General features: G+C 40.0%; 1 protein-coding gene across 3 annotated transcripts in view; it reads right to left on the bottom strand.

Moving 5' to 3' along the window:
* Positions 1 to 16,394, bottom strand: part of ncor1 (nuclear receptor corepressor 1) — a 72,714-nt gene that overhangs the window by 51,826 nt on the left and 4,494 nt on the right. For all 3 annotated transcript variants that reach the window (XM_030069668.1, XM_030069669.1, XM_030069670.1), the window contains exons 3-9: positions 11,566 to 11,660; positions 10,222 to 10,429; positions 9,502 to 9,681; positions 5,828 to 5,941; positions 3,514 to 3,570; positions 3,293 to 3,345; positions 2,327 to 2,393 (exon numbers count right to left, since the gene is read on the bottom strand). In XM_030069668.1, the coding sequence (XP_029925528.1) occupies positions 2,327 to 2,393; positions 3,293 to 3,345; positions 3,514 to 3,570; positions 5,828 to 5,941; positions 9,502 to 9,681; positions 10,222 to 10,429; positions 11,566 to 11,660 (774 nt within the window). The remainder of the gene's footprint in view (positions 1 to 2,326; positions 2,394 to 3,292; positions 3,346 to 3,513; positions 3,571 to 5,827; positions 5,942 to 9,501; positions 9,682 to 10,221; positions 10,430 to 11,565; positions 11,661 to 16,394) is intronic.

Below are 16,394 nucleotides of genomic sequence, written 5' to 3'. Positions count from 1 at the left end.
TAACACCATTCACTGTAACACTGTTTAATATTCATCTCAAACTTCTGTTCCTCCATTACAAAGACTTTTGTTGTCACCACTGTTCTGCATCTGGATTATATAAGCTTGCAGAGGAAGTGGCTTTCATTAAGAAGCAGAGAGGGTTACCAAAATCTAAAGCTGATTCAAAATTAACTTCTTCCCATACATATTGCCTTTACAAAATGAGCCAAAATTGATCAAAATCAATTAAGATGTGATTTGCACAATGTTCCGTTTTTTTCTTTTAGTATTTTAACCCCTATTAGACAAAATAGAAAGAGACAGCAAAGACTGTGAGACAAAAGGCAATGACAGTTTTTGACACAACTGATATAGAATGACATAGATCTTGAGATGGATTCAAAGCCAGTAGACAGCTGGGACACACGTTAAACCAATGAGCGACTGGGACACCCCACACCGTCCTAATTTCAAGCACAAGAGCAACACAACAATTTGAACACGACTGTTCGATGAAAAAACTTTTAAAGTTTCTGATGAGGCAGTGAACAGAGCTCGGTTTGTTGGAGGTACATGTAAACATTGCCAGGCAACTGGAGAGCAGTGACAAATTTAATGATGCAAACATAATCATTAAAATCTAAACCACCAGTTCGCTGGCTACAAAGAGCATAGTACATCTCTCCTATGAGCTGTGGGTGAACTTGAGTTGAAGTGTATATTTTTTTTTTTCACAACAAATAATTATTTGTTTGGTTTTGCCTTCACTTTGAAAGATGAACATAGTGCTTCTCACAAACTAAACTCAGGCTTAAGTGACTTCACTGAACTTATGGCAGAGAGCAGGAGAGTTGAGCGATTACAGCGCTGTAAGCTGATTTGGAAAAGGGACTCTTCTAAGACCCTCAGGAACCGGCTGTGTCTGGGTGTGTTTGTCTACAGCTTTCAAGTTGCCTAATGCAGCCTGTTCCCCAAGGCATAATTTGTTCATATTTTTTGTTTCAAATAGCCTTTAGCATCATTTGTAGCTTAAGCGAATATTTCAGTAAATACTGTTCAGGTTTTTGTTTACAATTTGTCTGGCAAAGGGTAATGCTGCTAGAGACTGGGAGAGAAAGAACCGCAGTACAGATATGGTTTGTTAATGCAAAAAAAGAAACTGTTTATGGGGGGGGGAGATACTTCAGAGTTAAAATGTTGAGGGAAGAGATGGAAAGGGTCCTGTATGTGCAGGACAATACAGCCTTGTTTCCACTCTCTGCAGTGAGAGCCAAACAATTCACCTTCCTCTCGGCATGAAGCCATGTGCACTCTGCCATTGTTCAAAGTCCAAAAGGTCTGTCTGACCCTGACAGGGAGCAGCCACAGTAAGGTTGCACTCACTAAGCCATAGTCATATGAAAAAAGTAATGAGTGCTATGACATGGGAGTGACTGTAGTATATTTAAACATGAGGTTATTGATAAGAGGCACGCTCCTACAATTTCTTTGGTAAGATACTATTTGCTCCATCACCCCTATAAAACACTGGAAAGTTCTATTGATCAAGCTTTTTGCAGTCACAGCACATGACAAATGGAGTTTTCCATGTACGGAGCAGACACAAAAGCAGTCAGATGTAAATAAATACATCTGTGTGGACCTCATAACTAATGACAGGTGCTGCACATTTGAGAAACTACATAAATCAATATTAAATATTCAGTAACTTCCTTCAGTATTTAAGTCACTGATCTTATAGCATCACATTTTCTCATTACTGTGAAAATGAAAGAATAATGACTGGCTGAAGTGGAACCTGTCAGCTGTGATTTCAGGATATATGCAGTAATAATAATAACTTTAGTGCTTGTATACATAACATTCAAACAACTACTGTGTTGCCTTGTACACTGCCCTCTGTTTTTCAGGATGACAAAATGTATTCGGAAAAATAAGATTACATTCAACAAACCGGTCATTATTTTATCTGTGACCCATTAACAAACTGGGTAACATTGCATTGTCCCCTGTCAGCCTTTTTGTCTTTTAAAAATATTCAAAAATACAAAATGTAAAAGCCAGTAAAACCCAAGGGCTTTGGTGAATTCATGCAAAGTACCGGAAACTGTGTCAATGCACCTTAAAGTAAACTGCTCCTATCAGAGACAACCCCACCAACATTTCCAGTGGTCAGCTGAGGTCATCTGAGTGCAAACAGAGCTCGGGTGTGGAGTGTTTTGTGCTCACGGCCTTGTCTGTTGTCTGTCCGTGGGTCTGGGATACGCCTCAAAGTTCAAAGCTTTCACACAAATACCTGGAAGTTCCTCCCCACCACACTTCCCCCACCAAAAGGAATATTTACCCTTTGTTTACGAGCGTGGTTTCTCCTCTTGAAAAACAGAATCAGCTTCTTCCTCATTACTTGGTTGCTGCAAGAGAACAGGATATATTCACTGAAATGAAGAGGGCAGTACTTTAATGTTGATGTTCACAGTCACAGCAGTCATTATTAAATACACTGATAGTATAATTCTTCATTCCAGTCTGAAAGCACACAACATAATGCATAAAAAAGGTAACACGCTAAGGTGCATCCTTGTGTTTCTCCAGGCAGTCAGCACCAAAGCAAGAGCCGAGGATGTGTAATATACAAGGACAATGCTGGGTTTTACGCATCAACACAAATGCCTCCAACAAGCTCAAGACCACCTCGGCAAATTAGAATTCCTCGACTTGATTTCCTCTCCAACACAGAGAAAAGCATCATCGTCTCTTTCACTGTTTATTTGCACTACAGCAGGTACAAGATACTGGGAACTTTTCTGTTTGCACATGATGACGGCCGTGGGGAAATAACATTCAGAGAGTTGACCCTGACAGTGTGGCTGGTACAGCAAATTCACACAGAGGTGGTCTCTGTCCTGATAAAAGGACGAAACAGATGGGCCACTCTCATGGTACATACTGATAAGGGGCTTCAACCTAGATGACCTGGCCTTCAACTCCACCACACCCCTGCCTTAAACACACACACGCACGCAGTCAGTCACACATGCAAGCAGACACACCTTCTTTCACCTCCTTTCTCAATCCCTCTCCTTGGTGTCAGTAGGGCAAACCAAACGGTGACTCAGCGATCAGATTAGACAGAGCATTATCAGATGGGTTTATCTGGACGAGGTCAATGCTACCTCCAACACTTCCCTCAGCTGAGACCCCTCATATCCTGTTAGTGTTGTAAACATCATGTCCTTTGCGCTGCTCTTACGTTATGCAAAGCCTCCAGATGTTCATGAAATGCGGCTACGGAACAAAAGTTGATACTCACGTCTTGATGTTGTCATGGTACACCTTTGTGTCAGACGGCTGATTGTACAAGGGCTAAGCAGGGGCAAAAAAGAGCAGAGCAGAGCAGGGAAAGATAGTGGATTAATCATTACCTGTTAAACAAACAGTAATATCTACTTTGTTATTAAGCTATGCATTATTTCTTCCCCAAACCTCACACGGGGAAAATGAGTTACTATTATTAACCACCAAATCACATACCAGCTCAACCTTGGGACCAAGACCTTCCAGTATTTTATGGGCCTCTTCAGCTTTTTTCTGGAAAAATAAAAAGGAATAACAATGGATGGATAAGAATTAAGTACTCTGAAAAGTAAAAAAATACTCTAAGTAAATCAGTTTGCAGCTTATTCAAAAGGGCTCATGTGTCCACATCTTTATTACTGGGCCAAAACTAATGTTATTAGTTTGGGCCTAGAGGTATTGAATGATGTTAAAAGAAGGTGGTGGAACAAGGTTCTCTGTGGGAAATAATGTCACCAGAAGCGGGACTTATCAAAAATCGATCAATGATATAAAATCTTGAATATGCATCAGACTATAGGTGCAAGAGGAGCCCTGCTAAAAAAGCTAGCTAAATTATTTCCTCAGAATTTTTTTTTTAATTGAATGTCAGGTGTTTTTTAGACAACCGTTCATTATATTAAACTGCCAAAAAATGATGAAACTACAACCCCCAAACACTTAAGAAAACAAAATATTTTCCCAGCAATAGAATACAACATCTATATGTTGCATTACAGGTCTGCACAGGGTGGGTCTACCCGCAGGACCTGCAGAAGATATGTGCAGTGTGGAAATTTTATAGCTGACGGCTGGTGGGCACGTGTGAGAACACTGTAATGCACATGTTTATTTTTGGCGGGCTGAACTAGTTGATCACAGGCCGGAAATTGTCCCTGCTTGCATGCCGTAGCTTAGCTTGCCCCAGCCTGCTTGCTTGTTGTGTGACCTGTGAAGGCAGCATGGAGTGAAGCGACTGTGCCATACAGGATGATAGTAACTCCACTGGAAACAGACTGAAAGGTGAGGAAAGGGGAAAGTTAATTAGGACACTTTCTTGAACAGTACAGATGCGTCCAGTCCGCATGCGTGTACCATGCGCACGGTGAGCCTATAGCCTGGCATTCCTGGGACATCTTTTAGACATGAAGACGATGGCGTAAAAGATCAAATATCTTGATAGATCTCATTTTAATGTCTGTGATGTGCTGCATTTTAGATCTTTCACAGATCTCTCCAGTCCAGGCCATATGGGATACAGTGAGGGAGAGAGATGTGGAGGGCAGACTGTGGATTGTGGGTAGGCTTGTTACACTGGTCTGCTCTTGCCCACTCTTGGCAAGCAGGAGCGGGCGCAGCAAAAAATAATGCAGGTTGCGGGCGGGTGTGGCGTAAAATCATGCGGGAGCAGGCGCAATCTTAAAATAACAGACCTCTAGTTTGTATTTATGCTGATATATTAAAGCTGAATTCTGAGTGGCTGCGGTAAAGCTGGGGTTTTGCTTATTAATGTGTGCCTAATATGAGAATCATGTACAAAGTTTAGCATAGGACCTTATAGGACCTGAGCTTGTGTGTGATCAGGAATGCAAAACAAACAAACTCAAACAAAAAACTCAAAAAAAAATTACATACATATAGCAGCTTTATAGTTTTTCAGATTGGTTTGACTTGATCTTGAGCTCCTGCAAATGATACACTAAAAACTATGCAGATGCACCTGTCTGGGTGGAGAGCTACATGATACAAGGAGGGCAAAAAAAGACAGAAGAATGTTCCCACTGCAGCATAATTAATAGGGCTGGCAATGACAGCTCTCCTGGATCACAGCAGACTGTCTGCTCGGCAAGCTCATTAGAACGATCTTGAATAACTCTTCATCCCCTCTCTTCACAGGCCTCTATCTTTAGACCGAGGCAGTGGCTGGAGCAGCTCGCCAGGAATAAAAGGGTTAATGGCTGACTTGGGAAGGAAGGCGTGTCCCAGTGCTGTCCACTGTCTGACAGACATGAACTACAGTAACCTCCGCAAACACACATAAACTCACTCACCCCTCTATTGTTCTAATTAAGAACAGATAATAAAGCACGCCACTCCACTTGCCTTTCACTCTACATTCTAAATATAAATGTAGACATAATTAGCCTGCCAGTTTAAAAAAAAAGGGTAAATTTAACCAAAAATGAAGAAAGTAAAAAATTATAACCAAATTGCACTCAAGATGAGTTCAGGAATTCTTCTCTCTCACACACAAAACAGCAATAACACAAAAAAGACATCAAGACTTCTAAACTAGCATTAAAGCAGAGACAATTGATTATTATAATACTGTTCTACCACTGCTACGCACTTTTGGAGTGCATAGAGAATATTAAAAAAAAAAAAACATGTCAGAGGAATTGGCTAAAATTGCTATGAGCAAAAATGTAAAAGTAAATAAATAAATAAGGAGAGCTTAAGAGTATTCATGTTTGTTTGTGGTGTGTCTTGGTGCTTGAAGCAGACAACCAACCCTGTTCTCGTCGTAGATGATCTGGACTATGCTGCGGTGCTTGTGCTCCACCGGGGGAGGGGTCACTGGCTTTTCTGGCTCCACGGGCTTTGCCGCTTCCTCTTCCAGTTGTTGCTAAGAGACAACACCAACACAAAACATTTTGAGCCAATAGCAAGCAAGCAGAAACACACAAAACACACAGAGGAAGAACAAAAATTATGGAAAGCTTCCTTTCTTCTTTTTTTATCCACAGCAAATGGTGACTGAGTGGAAAGCTAAGCTCCACCTAGACTGTGCTGATCTGATCCCAGCTTTTGATATCCGACGCCCATGCTGGCACTATCAGATTATTCCCTATCTGCTTGTTCAGGCTGAGCTTTGCTTTTTTATTTTTAACAGAACTGCAGGTTTCTGCCATCGCAGCCATGCTGACAGACAGCTGAACTGGTGGGTGAGTGTTTACAAGTTAAAGGTTACATAAACGACCAGGTTACAGGGACAAGATTAGGAGCTCCTTAAATACCTCAAATAAACAAATAAATCCCTGAAAATCTTGGGGAAATCAGGATGGAAATCTTGCAGAAAACAGTCTCTCTCCCAGCCAAGCTCAGCTTACATTCCTATCTAATGAGACAGAATTCCAAAATGATAGCAGGACAAAACAGCCACCAAAAGCTTAAAAAACAAGCTAATGCTCCCTTCAAGGGGAGGTCAAAACAGAGAGATGGGATTGATAGGGCAAATAAGCCTCCATCTCTAATAATTCACCTTTTTTCTGGGAGCAGCTAATTGGGAGCAGACACAGATGGGCACAGGCTTGCTAAGCTACACACCTATATAAGCATCTTACAGCCCAGGAGATTTGACTTCAAACAGTGCTGGTGCAGACAGAGGGCAACCTGTGGCTGAGGGTGCTGATTAAAGCCCCTCGCTGAGAGGACCGGCTCGCCTGTGGGGCTTAGCGGGAACAGCCTTACTAACACTGAGGACAGAGCTGCTTTCACGCTACCACAACACTACAGCACACACTGAACACCAGCTTTTTCATGAGGTCAAAGAGGTCCAGAGACTGCTAGAAAACAATGAAGCAAGGTATGGATTTTAAAGCTCAGTCCTAGACTAGATTTTGCCTGTCCTCAAAATAATTTCAACTGTGAGAACAACTAAGTCACACTTGTAATTAGGGAAATATAAACAGGAGGTCCTACTGGTGTTTGTTGGGCATGAATAACCCTAACCTGCTTAAGGTGTCTGGATCTCTGAAACCATGAGAGCACAAGCCACTGAACTTCGCAGATAGGTCATAAATCTCACCCACTATGAATATTATACCAGTTGGACCAGATAGTGGCGCTATAATAAGCCACACTTAACACTTTGGTCCGTAACTCCTGAACTGTAAGTTTTAGCTGTAAAATTCCCCTTTTTTTGAGGGGGAAAAAAAAATAATCACACTGTACATCTGGGAAGACTGTTCGCTATTCTGTATTTTGTCCAAAACCGCTTTATCACTACTCCTCCCACTAATTATGAGCAACAGGCATCAAATTTAGTACACAGCATATGTGGACCAAGCCGAAACAAAGTACTTTTGGGGATTTTTGATATGCGACACCATTTTCCCACAATTTGCTTTTAAGAATTTGGAGGTGCGGCTGCTTTTATAAAACACGTCCTAACTAATGAACACATTAAGATATCTATCTGAAGTTTGAGACACTTGTTCAGGGGTGTTAACTAAGCTCATGTAGTCAAGCACATTGCATTTCATCACTAGAGGGTGTTACAAATGCAAAACGTTTATATTGCAGGAACAGCTTAATAGATTCATAAGAAATTCAATATACACCATCTAGGTTCATGTCTAATCAATGCATACAATTTATGACTGATTATGACTGATTCAAGCAGGCATGGCTTTTTACAACAATTCTTATTTTTCAAAGATTTTATATTCCAGACTTTAAAAAAAAATAAGTTCAAGAGTCCATCACAATATTTTTCACAAATAGCAAAAATTAATTCTTCAGTCATTACTACCAACACAGACACACACATTGTGTAGATGGCAGACATCAAGTGTTTCAAATGGTGAGTCCATGATCTTGTCCAGTATCTTGTTGTATTGCATGCACAACACTTTTTATTTCACCAAATGGTTGATCAAATGTCACAAAAATATTTGACAAAACACCCAAAACCAGCAGAATGATGTGATTTTTTCTGGAATTTTATCACCAACATTTTTTGGGGTCCTGAAAGTTTTAACTTTAGACCAACAAAATTCCTGAGTTTGGCATGTGATGTCACTGCATCAAGTTGTAATACGATTTGTGGGGGGGGGAAAGCAATCATCCCATTGGTGCAGTCAGTAAGTCGTCTCCTCCGAGGACACAAAGGTCCAGGGTTTGAATCCCCAGGTGACCCAGTCCAACTTCCCAACAATGCAGCAGTTAATGCATGTTGCTTGTTTTCAGCTGCTTCTGAATTAAATCTAAATTCCTAACTATAAATATTTCTGTAATTCAACTGCTTTGTTTCTCTCTCCTGCTCCACCTCTTGCTTGTTTCTTCCTCTCTCTGGAGCCAACAGCTGCTACTCATTCCCAATCAGCCCAGTATATAAGCCCTGCTCCCCACTCATTTTCTGTTAAACTGTTGAACCTTCTCCATGCATCCGGCCACTAGTTCATTTGTTTGACTGTTGCCTTTATGTCTGCTTCACTCATTCTGACCAGTACCTGAATGTTTTTTTTGCTCGATTTCTCCTGTGCCAACCTGTGCTTGCTAGTTTCAGTGTGCTAACTGGCAGCTCTGTTTGTCTGCCTGTACCCTCTTCATTGTCTGCCTCAACTAACCTCAACTAAGCTTTAGTATATAATTCCACTCTTCCCTCCATCATAATACATGAGAATAGATTTCTTCTCCATGGTCAGCTGATTGCACTGCTGGAGCTTGGGCCCCATGAATCACCGCTTGGGGCAAATATTATAGATTTGACTTTTTGAGATCTGACTGGGAGGATTAGAATATGTGATCTTGCATCGCTGTGCAAGAACAGGCTGTTATGCCTCTCCTGTGCCTGTGTTTGTTCACATCTGTGTTTAAATTATTTTTCTCTTCACAATATTTCAATGTGAACTGCAGGTGGATGCAGCATTCAAATACCCACATGAACCTACACTCTTCCGTATCTGGTTTTGACATCCTGTTTTTGTACAGCCCAGCCGCTCAAATCATTTTGGCTTGGATAATAAAAGTTATGAAATGGGCAGTTCCCAGTCCCCAGTTCTGATTTGCTGAGTCACGTGTAAAGCTATTGCAAAATACCCAATAAATCCACTTGTGACTTTGTAGCACTTAATTTTAATACTTAATTATTATTGCACAAAATATGAATCACTCATGCTAGCGCTGTCACTTAGTGGAAAAATAATGTTTTTATTTTTACAGATGAAAAACTAAAAAGATTTCTTTAACATTTATGCTTTTATTTTTTTATTACAATGGTGTGCCACTGTTGTTTTATAAACATGAGAGGCTGTGGCTTACAGTGACCGCAACCACAAGTGGCTTACTGCTTCATTGAGATGGCAAGTGTAACGGTAGCCTGCGCCAAGTGTTCTCGTTCAAGATGAGGAGGATCCACTGTGTCCAGAGCATGTAAGGAGAAGAGGTCTCACTATAACCAACCTGCTTCTTCTTCAGCTTGAAGATCTGCTGCTCCACTTTAGCAATCTCTCTGTCCACGCGGTCCATACTCTGGATCAGCTCCTCCTTTGACAGTTTAGAGGGAGAAGTGTCCTGATCCTCGCCCATGTGCAGCACTGGTCCTCCAGGGGACGACTCCACTTTGACAGTGAACTGAGACTCCTGCCGCAAAAACAAAATGAGTCATTCAGCTGACAAAAACTAACAAGAACAGATTCTGGACGGTCCCAAAGTGCATTTTGTGGTTTTGCAAACTTTGTCCAAGCATCTTTTGCAAACATACAAATTGAAGCTATAATCCAAGCAGGGGAAGGTTTATGAACTTGACCAAAAAGTCATACTTTTTGGTAGATATTTACTTCCAATAGTATATAGTCCAAAAAAGCATAAACAAAAACCACAATTGGATACTAACATAAAAAGGCAAAGAGAACAGACAGAGAACGTCTTTCTGAATACAAGAAGAGAATTGTAGAAGATCATTGTTGTGAGGATTCAAAGTTAAGGTTAATAATACACATAATATCAATTACTTGCTTTCATTTTCCAAATGCTTTCCAAAAGCAGACATAATTTGTTAAGAATGATTTCCCAAACATAACTGAGATGAAGTCAACTGCCTGACCAAATTTGTCACCTGAAAAAAAAATGTGGCCTAGACCTAATCTGATGGCTTCTTGGTTTTGTGTAACATATTTGCACCTTTTTAACCTCTCCAGAGGCTCTTAGGCTGTCCTGAACCGTATGGGGCAGGGGCAGGACCACACCCCCAGAGGTGGGAGGGGTGCGGGTGATGTGGGCCTCGGAGACCGTCTCCATGCGAGGACGTTTGGCCTCCAAGGCCTCGTGCTCGGTCTGGGCGGTGACAGAGTGGAACTGCTGTTCGTAGCCATGGCGTCTCTCTGGAGGCCTAGGCAGAGCAAAGGTAAACAAGTGCTCAGATATGCAGAGCTGTCAGGAGATACACCCAGCTGTCTAGATTTATGGTTCCCACACTGGGATCTGGGGACACCCGGAGAATGCTTGAGGGAGTCCCAGGGGACCTGGAAATATGTGCAATTATTTGATCCCATTTTAATTTGCTCAACATTAGCACCACAATGGCAGAGAGAATGACAGAATGTATAAGCACATCTTTATTGATCACGGGTTTAAGTCTTTCCACTGTTATATCCCCACCAGACATGCATTTCTGCTCTAGATAATAACCCCCACAAACAGAGTCTTAAGCCCTATTGGGCCAGGTTTAGCTTTATGGGGGGAATGGGATAATGCAATAATTACCACAGCATCTCAGCTATTTTAGTCCCATCTCAATAACTTTTACAGACTGCGTGCTCCCATGTCAGTAAAAATTCCAGCATCTTTCACCTACTGTGAAAAGCTCTGTAATAATAACGCCAGGTAATACTAAACCCATGCCAATTCAAATCCTCGTAGAATATTGTGCCACCTCCTGCCAGAAATAACTTTTCCCAGTTTTATTCTTTGTTTGTAGTCTTTTAATAATGAGGGAGGCACTCGTGGAAGTGCTTTTCAGCAAAAAAAATCAAAGCCTTCAAGACTTTCAACTTGTTAGAGGGATGACGCTTATGGCAACTTTGAGTGAAATCATTTTCTGTAGTTGGCAATAGGTTTATTATCTGCATACTTGGCCACAGTAGGACTATGACTGAATAACCTATCTATATATTTGTATGAATTGCTGTAATTGATTTATTAATCAATGTATTATATAACTAACGGAATAACAGTACAGGACATTTTTGGTGTGATGACAAAGTGTGTCGATACGCCCATCTCTGTTTTTACTGAGACTTATTACAGAAATGCTTTATCCCAAATGCAAATCACATGAGGTCCTGCAATAATTATTACTTTACAGATCTTGTCCTGAAAATGTATCCCGTCCTAACAGGGCTTTAGAATACAATTCCTAATATTAAAACATTTGGAAATATGAATGTGGATTAACACCAGCTCTATCTGTCAGATGTTTATGGCTTCAGACTGAGGCAGGTCAGGTGTGTGAAGGGAGGCTCTTACCTTTCAGCTCCGGGGTGGAATTCAGACAGTAAAGATGGTCTCCTCCGACCTTGCGGATCCTGCATGTGAGTCCGGTAATCTGGGACGGTGAACTCCTGAAGGCAAAAGCACACAAGCACACAAGCACACACACACACACACACACACACACACACACACACACACAAATTTTAGAAAACAATCTGGTTGGCAGATACTGTTCTGGGTGTGATCAGAAAAAAAAAAACAATAAATAAATAAAACAGTCAAACACAGCAAGGCCACTGTTGGGAATAGTACATTTGAAAGTAATATGTCAATGTAATCACATTACTTTTTTACTGAGACAGACATCTTTACTGTTCCAGTGTCGGTAATGAAATTACAGCCACCGATCGATCACACAGGTCATTAATCACGTGACATTTTCCAGCCTTTTTGAGCTCTTAATTGTTATAACATCGATCAAAAGATTCTCCTCGCCTTATCCTGCCTTCAAGTCTTACATCACAATTATGACCAGAGTGCATGTGACCTATGACTGCAAACTTTTGGATGCCTCATTAATACATTAGTCAGCAACATCAGAAATAAGCAATAAAGTATATTATTTTACTGATTAATGTTTTTTTCACATCTGAAACATGGATGTAAATTTAAGATATAGAGCAGACATATGAAAACAAGTTACTGATCTGCAGGCTCCGGTTATGAAACATTTAGTCCTGAGAGGCAGGTAGCCACACAACACTGTGCTTGTCTACTGTAACTTAGCCTGTAATAAATCAATGCAACAGTACAGATGACCATGTATTACTGACAAACGGGTTAAAATGTACAGGAAATAGACTTAATCTATCGACTAACAATCACCAACTAACTGATCATCACTGACATTATCCAAATTCATTATGGTGATTAATCAGTCATTGATTAACTATTAATATCCCTGACGTGAACAAGTGATAAAAGTGGTAAATGACTCCCAAAAGTCTGAATTTAATGCTGTATGTTTCATGTTTATTACAAGGTTTTGTTTCTTTATTTAGACTCCTTCCGCTGGTAATGTGAGCTCAGCTCTAAAACATTTATTGGCCCAATGAGCCCAACTAAGCCGAGCACAATCGTTTTAGAGTGTAGCACGAAAGTAATACATAATACGCATAACAAGCACTGTAACTGGTTTCCTTTCTTCATGAGCAATAAGTGCAGCAATTCATTACTTTTAAGAAAAGAGACAAGTAATGTGTAATTTAATATATTTTCCAGTAAAACTCCAACATTGAAACAGCAAAACTATCTTTAATACAAAGCAGTTCAAGGTGCAGCACTTTGGCAACCATGATTATAGATCCTGTCGATCCAGTCAGCTCCTTGAATATCAAGCATCTTATCGTTCAATGAAGAGCAAAATACTGCTCTTACCAGATAAACCCCAGAAAAAAAAACTTGTTCTGTTGCTGTCAAACAAATTGATTAAACCTCATTTAATCCTCAAAAGCTTCTATCAAAAAGCCATTAGCCAAAAAAGACAAAAATGCTATCAGCACATTGTGACCTGCAAACAAACCTGACCACGCAGCTAGAGGAAACATTTCCTAACTCCAGTTTTTTGTCCCAGATTTAAGCAAACAGTCCAAATGCCCAGAAATGTACCACAGACAGTTTTCTGTGGAAGTTAGCTTCTAAGAATTGTGTCATCAAAAGTGGCCAACAAACATTATACAACCTTCACCGCGGGCAAATGGAAACGCAACTGGAAAGTGAGCTGGGGTGAAATTCTTTGTAACCTTGTTTAACAATTATCTCCAAATTTCCTCACATATTGACCTTGAGGCGTTAATATAAACACACAATTTTCATCAGCGCTCCACTTCAGTTTTCATATTGCTACATTGTGATAAATTCTCACACAGTACACAGCAGTTTCTGTCATTACAAAATGAAGCACAAGCAGTAGCAATAGCTGGAGATTGCAGAGAAGATGAATAGAGCTCTGAAATGTAACCATGTGGCCACATTTGGCAATAGTCTTTCTTCATCAGTGCCACCAAGGTTTTTTTTTCCACCCAGCCACAGTAAAATGAAATGTCAAAGTCCCATCCATTTTCTACCTGTGATTCATAATATTCCCCATGAGAAAATGCCAAAACAAGTGTTAATGTGTGTTAATCTTTCATCTGACCAGAGAAAAGCCACAAACTAAAGCTTAGTCTGTCTGCTGGAAAGTGAGGTGGAAAGATATTAGATAACGCCTTGATTTTCAAGTCTGCCTTAACTATGAAAAGTAAATGGTACCTCTGTAACTCTGGTACTATGCATTGGTCCCAACCAACACAGGGGTTTGGGATCCAGTGCCAGCCACAAAAAGAGAGAAAAAAAACAACAACAACAACAACACAAATATATCTACTGAAAATCTTACTTTTTACGATTCATGATTATTGCCTGAAAAATGGCTCTTTGGGGGAAAAAATCCTCAAATTTGGCATGAAGAGGATAACTGAAACACATAATACTGACTATGAGAACCATTTTTAATCTATTTGGAAAAAAAAGAAAAGAAAATCAACACAAAATTATGAGTTGTTTATGCATTGTGTTTACAGAGTGAACAAATGAATGTTTGACATAAATGGCAAAGGACTGCAAATAGCATGCCATTCACTCTCAGTCATACTGTCTGGGTCTATTAGCAAAGCAAAATTACGGACCAGAAATATTAGCACACTTTAATATCCATGTATGACAATGTATGCTGTTATTGCAATACACGACAGATGTATCATACATCTTCCTCATATTGTGCATCCCTAATTAAAATCATAGTCCTCGAAAATAACAAAACACAATTTTCAAATATGCTCAATCACACTGTTATTTGATAGACTTTTTCCCCAATGATGCAGCGTAATTGTAAAATTTAGAGTAATTGTGTATGCTTAACAATTATGCGCCGTGCATCGTTGGTGATATATAACAATGAATTCAATATCTGTGAAAAGATGAAACAGGCCAATAATAATGAGGTATGTATGCATTTGTGATATTAAGACAAAAGACAGCCTGAGCTCACTGACTCGATGGTAAAATCAGAGCACCTGGGGCGCGGTCGGCAACCCACGGCTCTCACCCAACTGCCTATCAGGGATCTATAAAGTATTTCTGATTCTGATCCTGATCCTTCAGCCCCTCTGCAGCGGCTCCCTGTAGCTTTGGAGTCGTTTGCTTTCACCGCCAACGATGATGACTTACCTGTATGATTGATATGTTGTGTCATAATTAAATACAAACTGGCCTGTTTTTTATGTTTACTCTTTTGAAGCCATTAGGCTGCAGCTATGTTTTATTATTTATTTCAAAATGAGCTTCTTATGATTTTATTCATTTTCCACAAATATGGGGAGGACTCAAATAGGCCTGTATGGTTCTGTGTTTAATTCATTTCAAAGTAGGCCTACACATGCCAGTATAGTTTGGTGTTTTCCTTATGATAACAGATAAAAATAGAAAAAAAAAAAAAAAATTCGACCGTTTTCTCTATTGTTGTTCTATAATTTCATAAGTGCAACAAACTGTAACTTAAAGCTTTATAAGATATAAAACACTGTAAGCTTTGCTATCAAATATGTGTTGCAGCTCCAGACCAATTCTATTTGGTGGCATAGAGAGTAAAATGGCTCTATTAATAGTAAAGGTTGCTGACCTCAACAGCACCACCTGTCACCTGGCCAGTTATGGACAGATAGGCACATAGATAGACAGATAGATAGGCAGATAGATACAGATGTACTTCACTGATGGCAAAGTAAGGAAATTCTTTAAGATCGATTCACGGTGAGTGCAACAGATTCACACCTCCTGAATAGTTTCATAGGTCACCAACATGACAAGAAACAACTAGGAGTGAGAGCTGTAGTTCCTGTGACTAATGCTGCTGCAGTGAGGCAATGTGCCATATTTTATGTATGGATACAAACACAACTGGTTTAACTGGCATGACAGTGCAGATAGTTGGCTACCATGCAAACCACCGCTTACATGCATGTTCTTGAAAGCATTTTTTCCACTTGTCATAGAGTGGATTAAGCTCGCCTAAATAAGACATTTTGGCTGCTGTGTCTATGAACAGTCAGTAACACATTGTGTAATGTGCACAAGTCCAAATTGTGTTTTGACTTTATGTATTTCTGAGTACTGATGAGGTCAATCTCCGATCATTGGATGTCCTGCAATTTGTCGTCCCCAAAGTGCAAACTGAACCGGGCAAGAAAGCATTTAGGTTTTCAGCACCTAATGCTTGGAATAAATTACAATCTGATCTTTGACTTAAAGCCCTTGTTACACTTAATGAGTTTAAAGCCCTGGTGAAATCATTGCAGTCTACACTGTCTGTATGCACGTGCTTTATGTAAGCATGTTTTAATGTTGTAAATTTTATGTGCTGTTTATTGTTTTTAATGTACTGTAACTATGCTGCTGCCCTCTTGGCCAGGTCTCCCTTGGAAAAGAGATCTTTGATTTCAATGGGACTAACCTGGTTAAATAAAGGCTATAATAATAATAAAGGTCCGTCAAAGTTTAGATGGAGAATTGTTTTGTAATGTTCAATGACATGATTTTCTGAGCAATGTGTGATGCCACCCTGCTTTCACCATTTTGAAATACAGGTCAGTGCAGTTTAAAAGTTGGCAGACAGAAGACAGAAGTGGGACAGTTATCCAAGATTCAAAGGATCAATGTTTTCAGATAGCATTTCATAGCATTTTGATTTCTAATACTGAGCAAATGTTTCCATTAAGAGGATAGACTCTGGCAACACGCTGCAAAACGCTGTAGTTCTACCACAA

This window comes from Myripristis murdjan, chromosome 14 (genome assembly GCF_902150065.1).
Source record: "Myripristis murdjan chromosome 14, fMyrMur1.1, whole genome shotgun sequence".
In the NCBI taxonomy this organism is placed as follows: domain Eukaryota; kingdom Metazoa; phylum Chordata; class Actinopteri; order Holocentriformes; family Holocentridae; genus Myripristis; species Myripristis murdjan.
The sequence above is the reverse complement of the archived record's forward strand: the minus strand, read 5'-3'. Positions and strand labels throughout refer to the sequence as shown.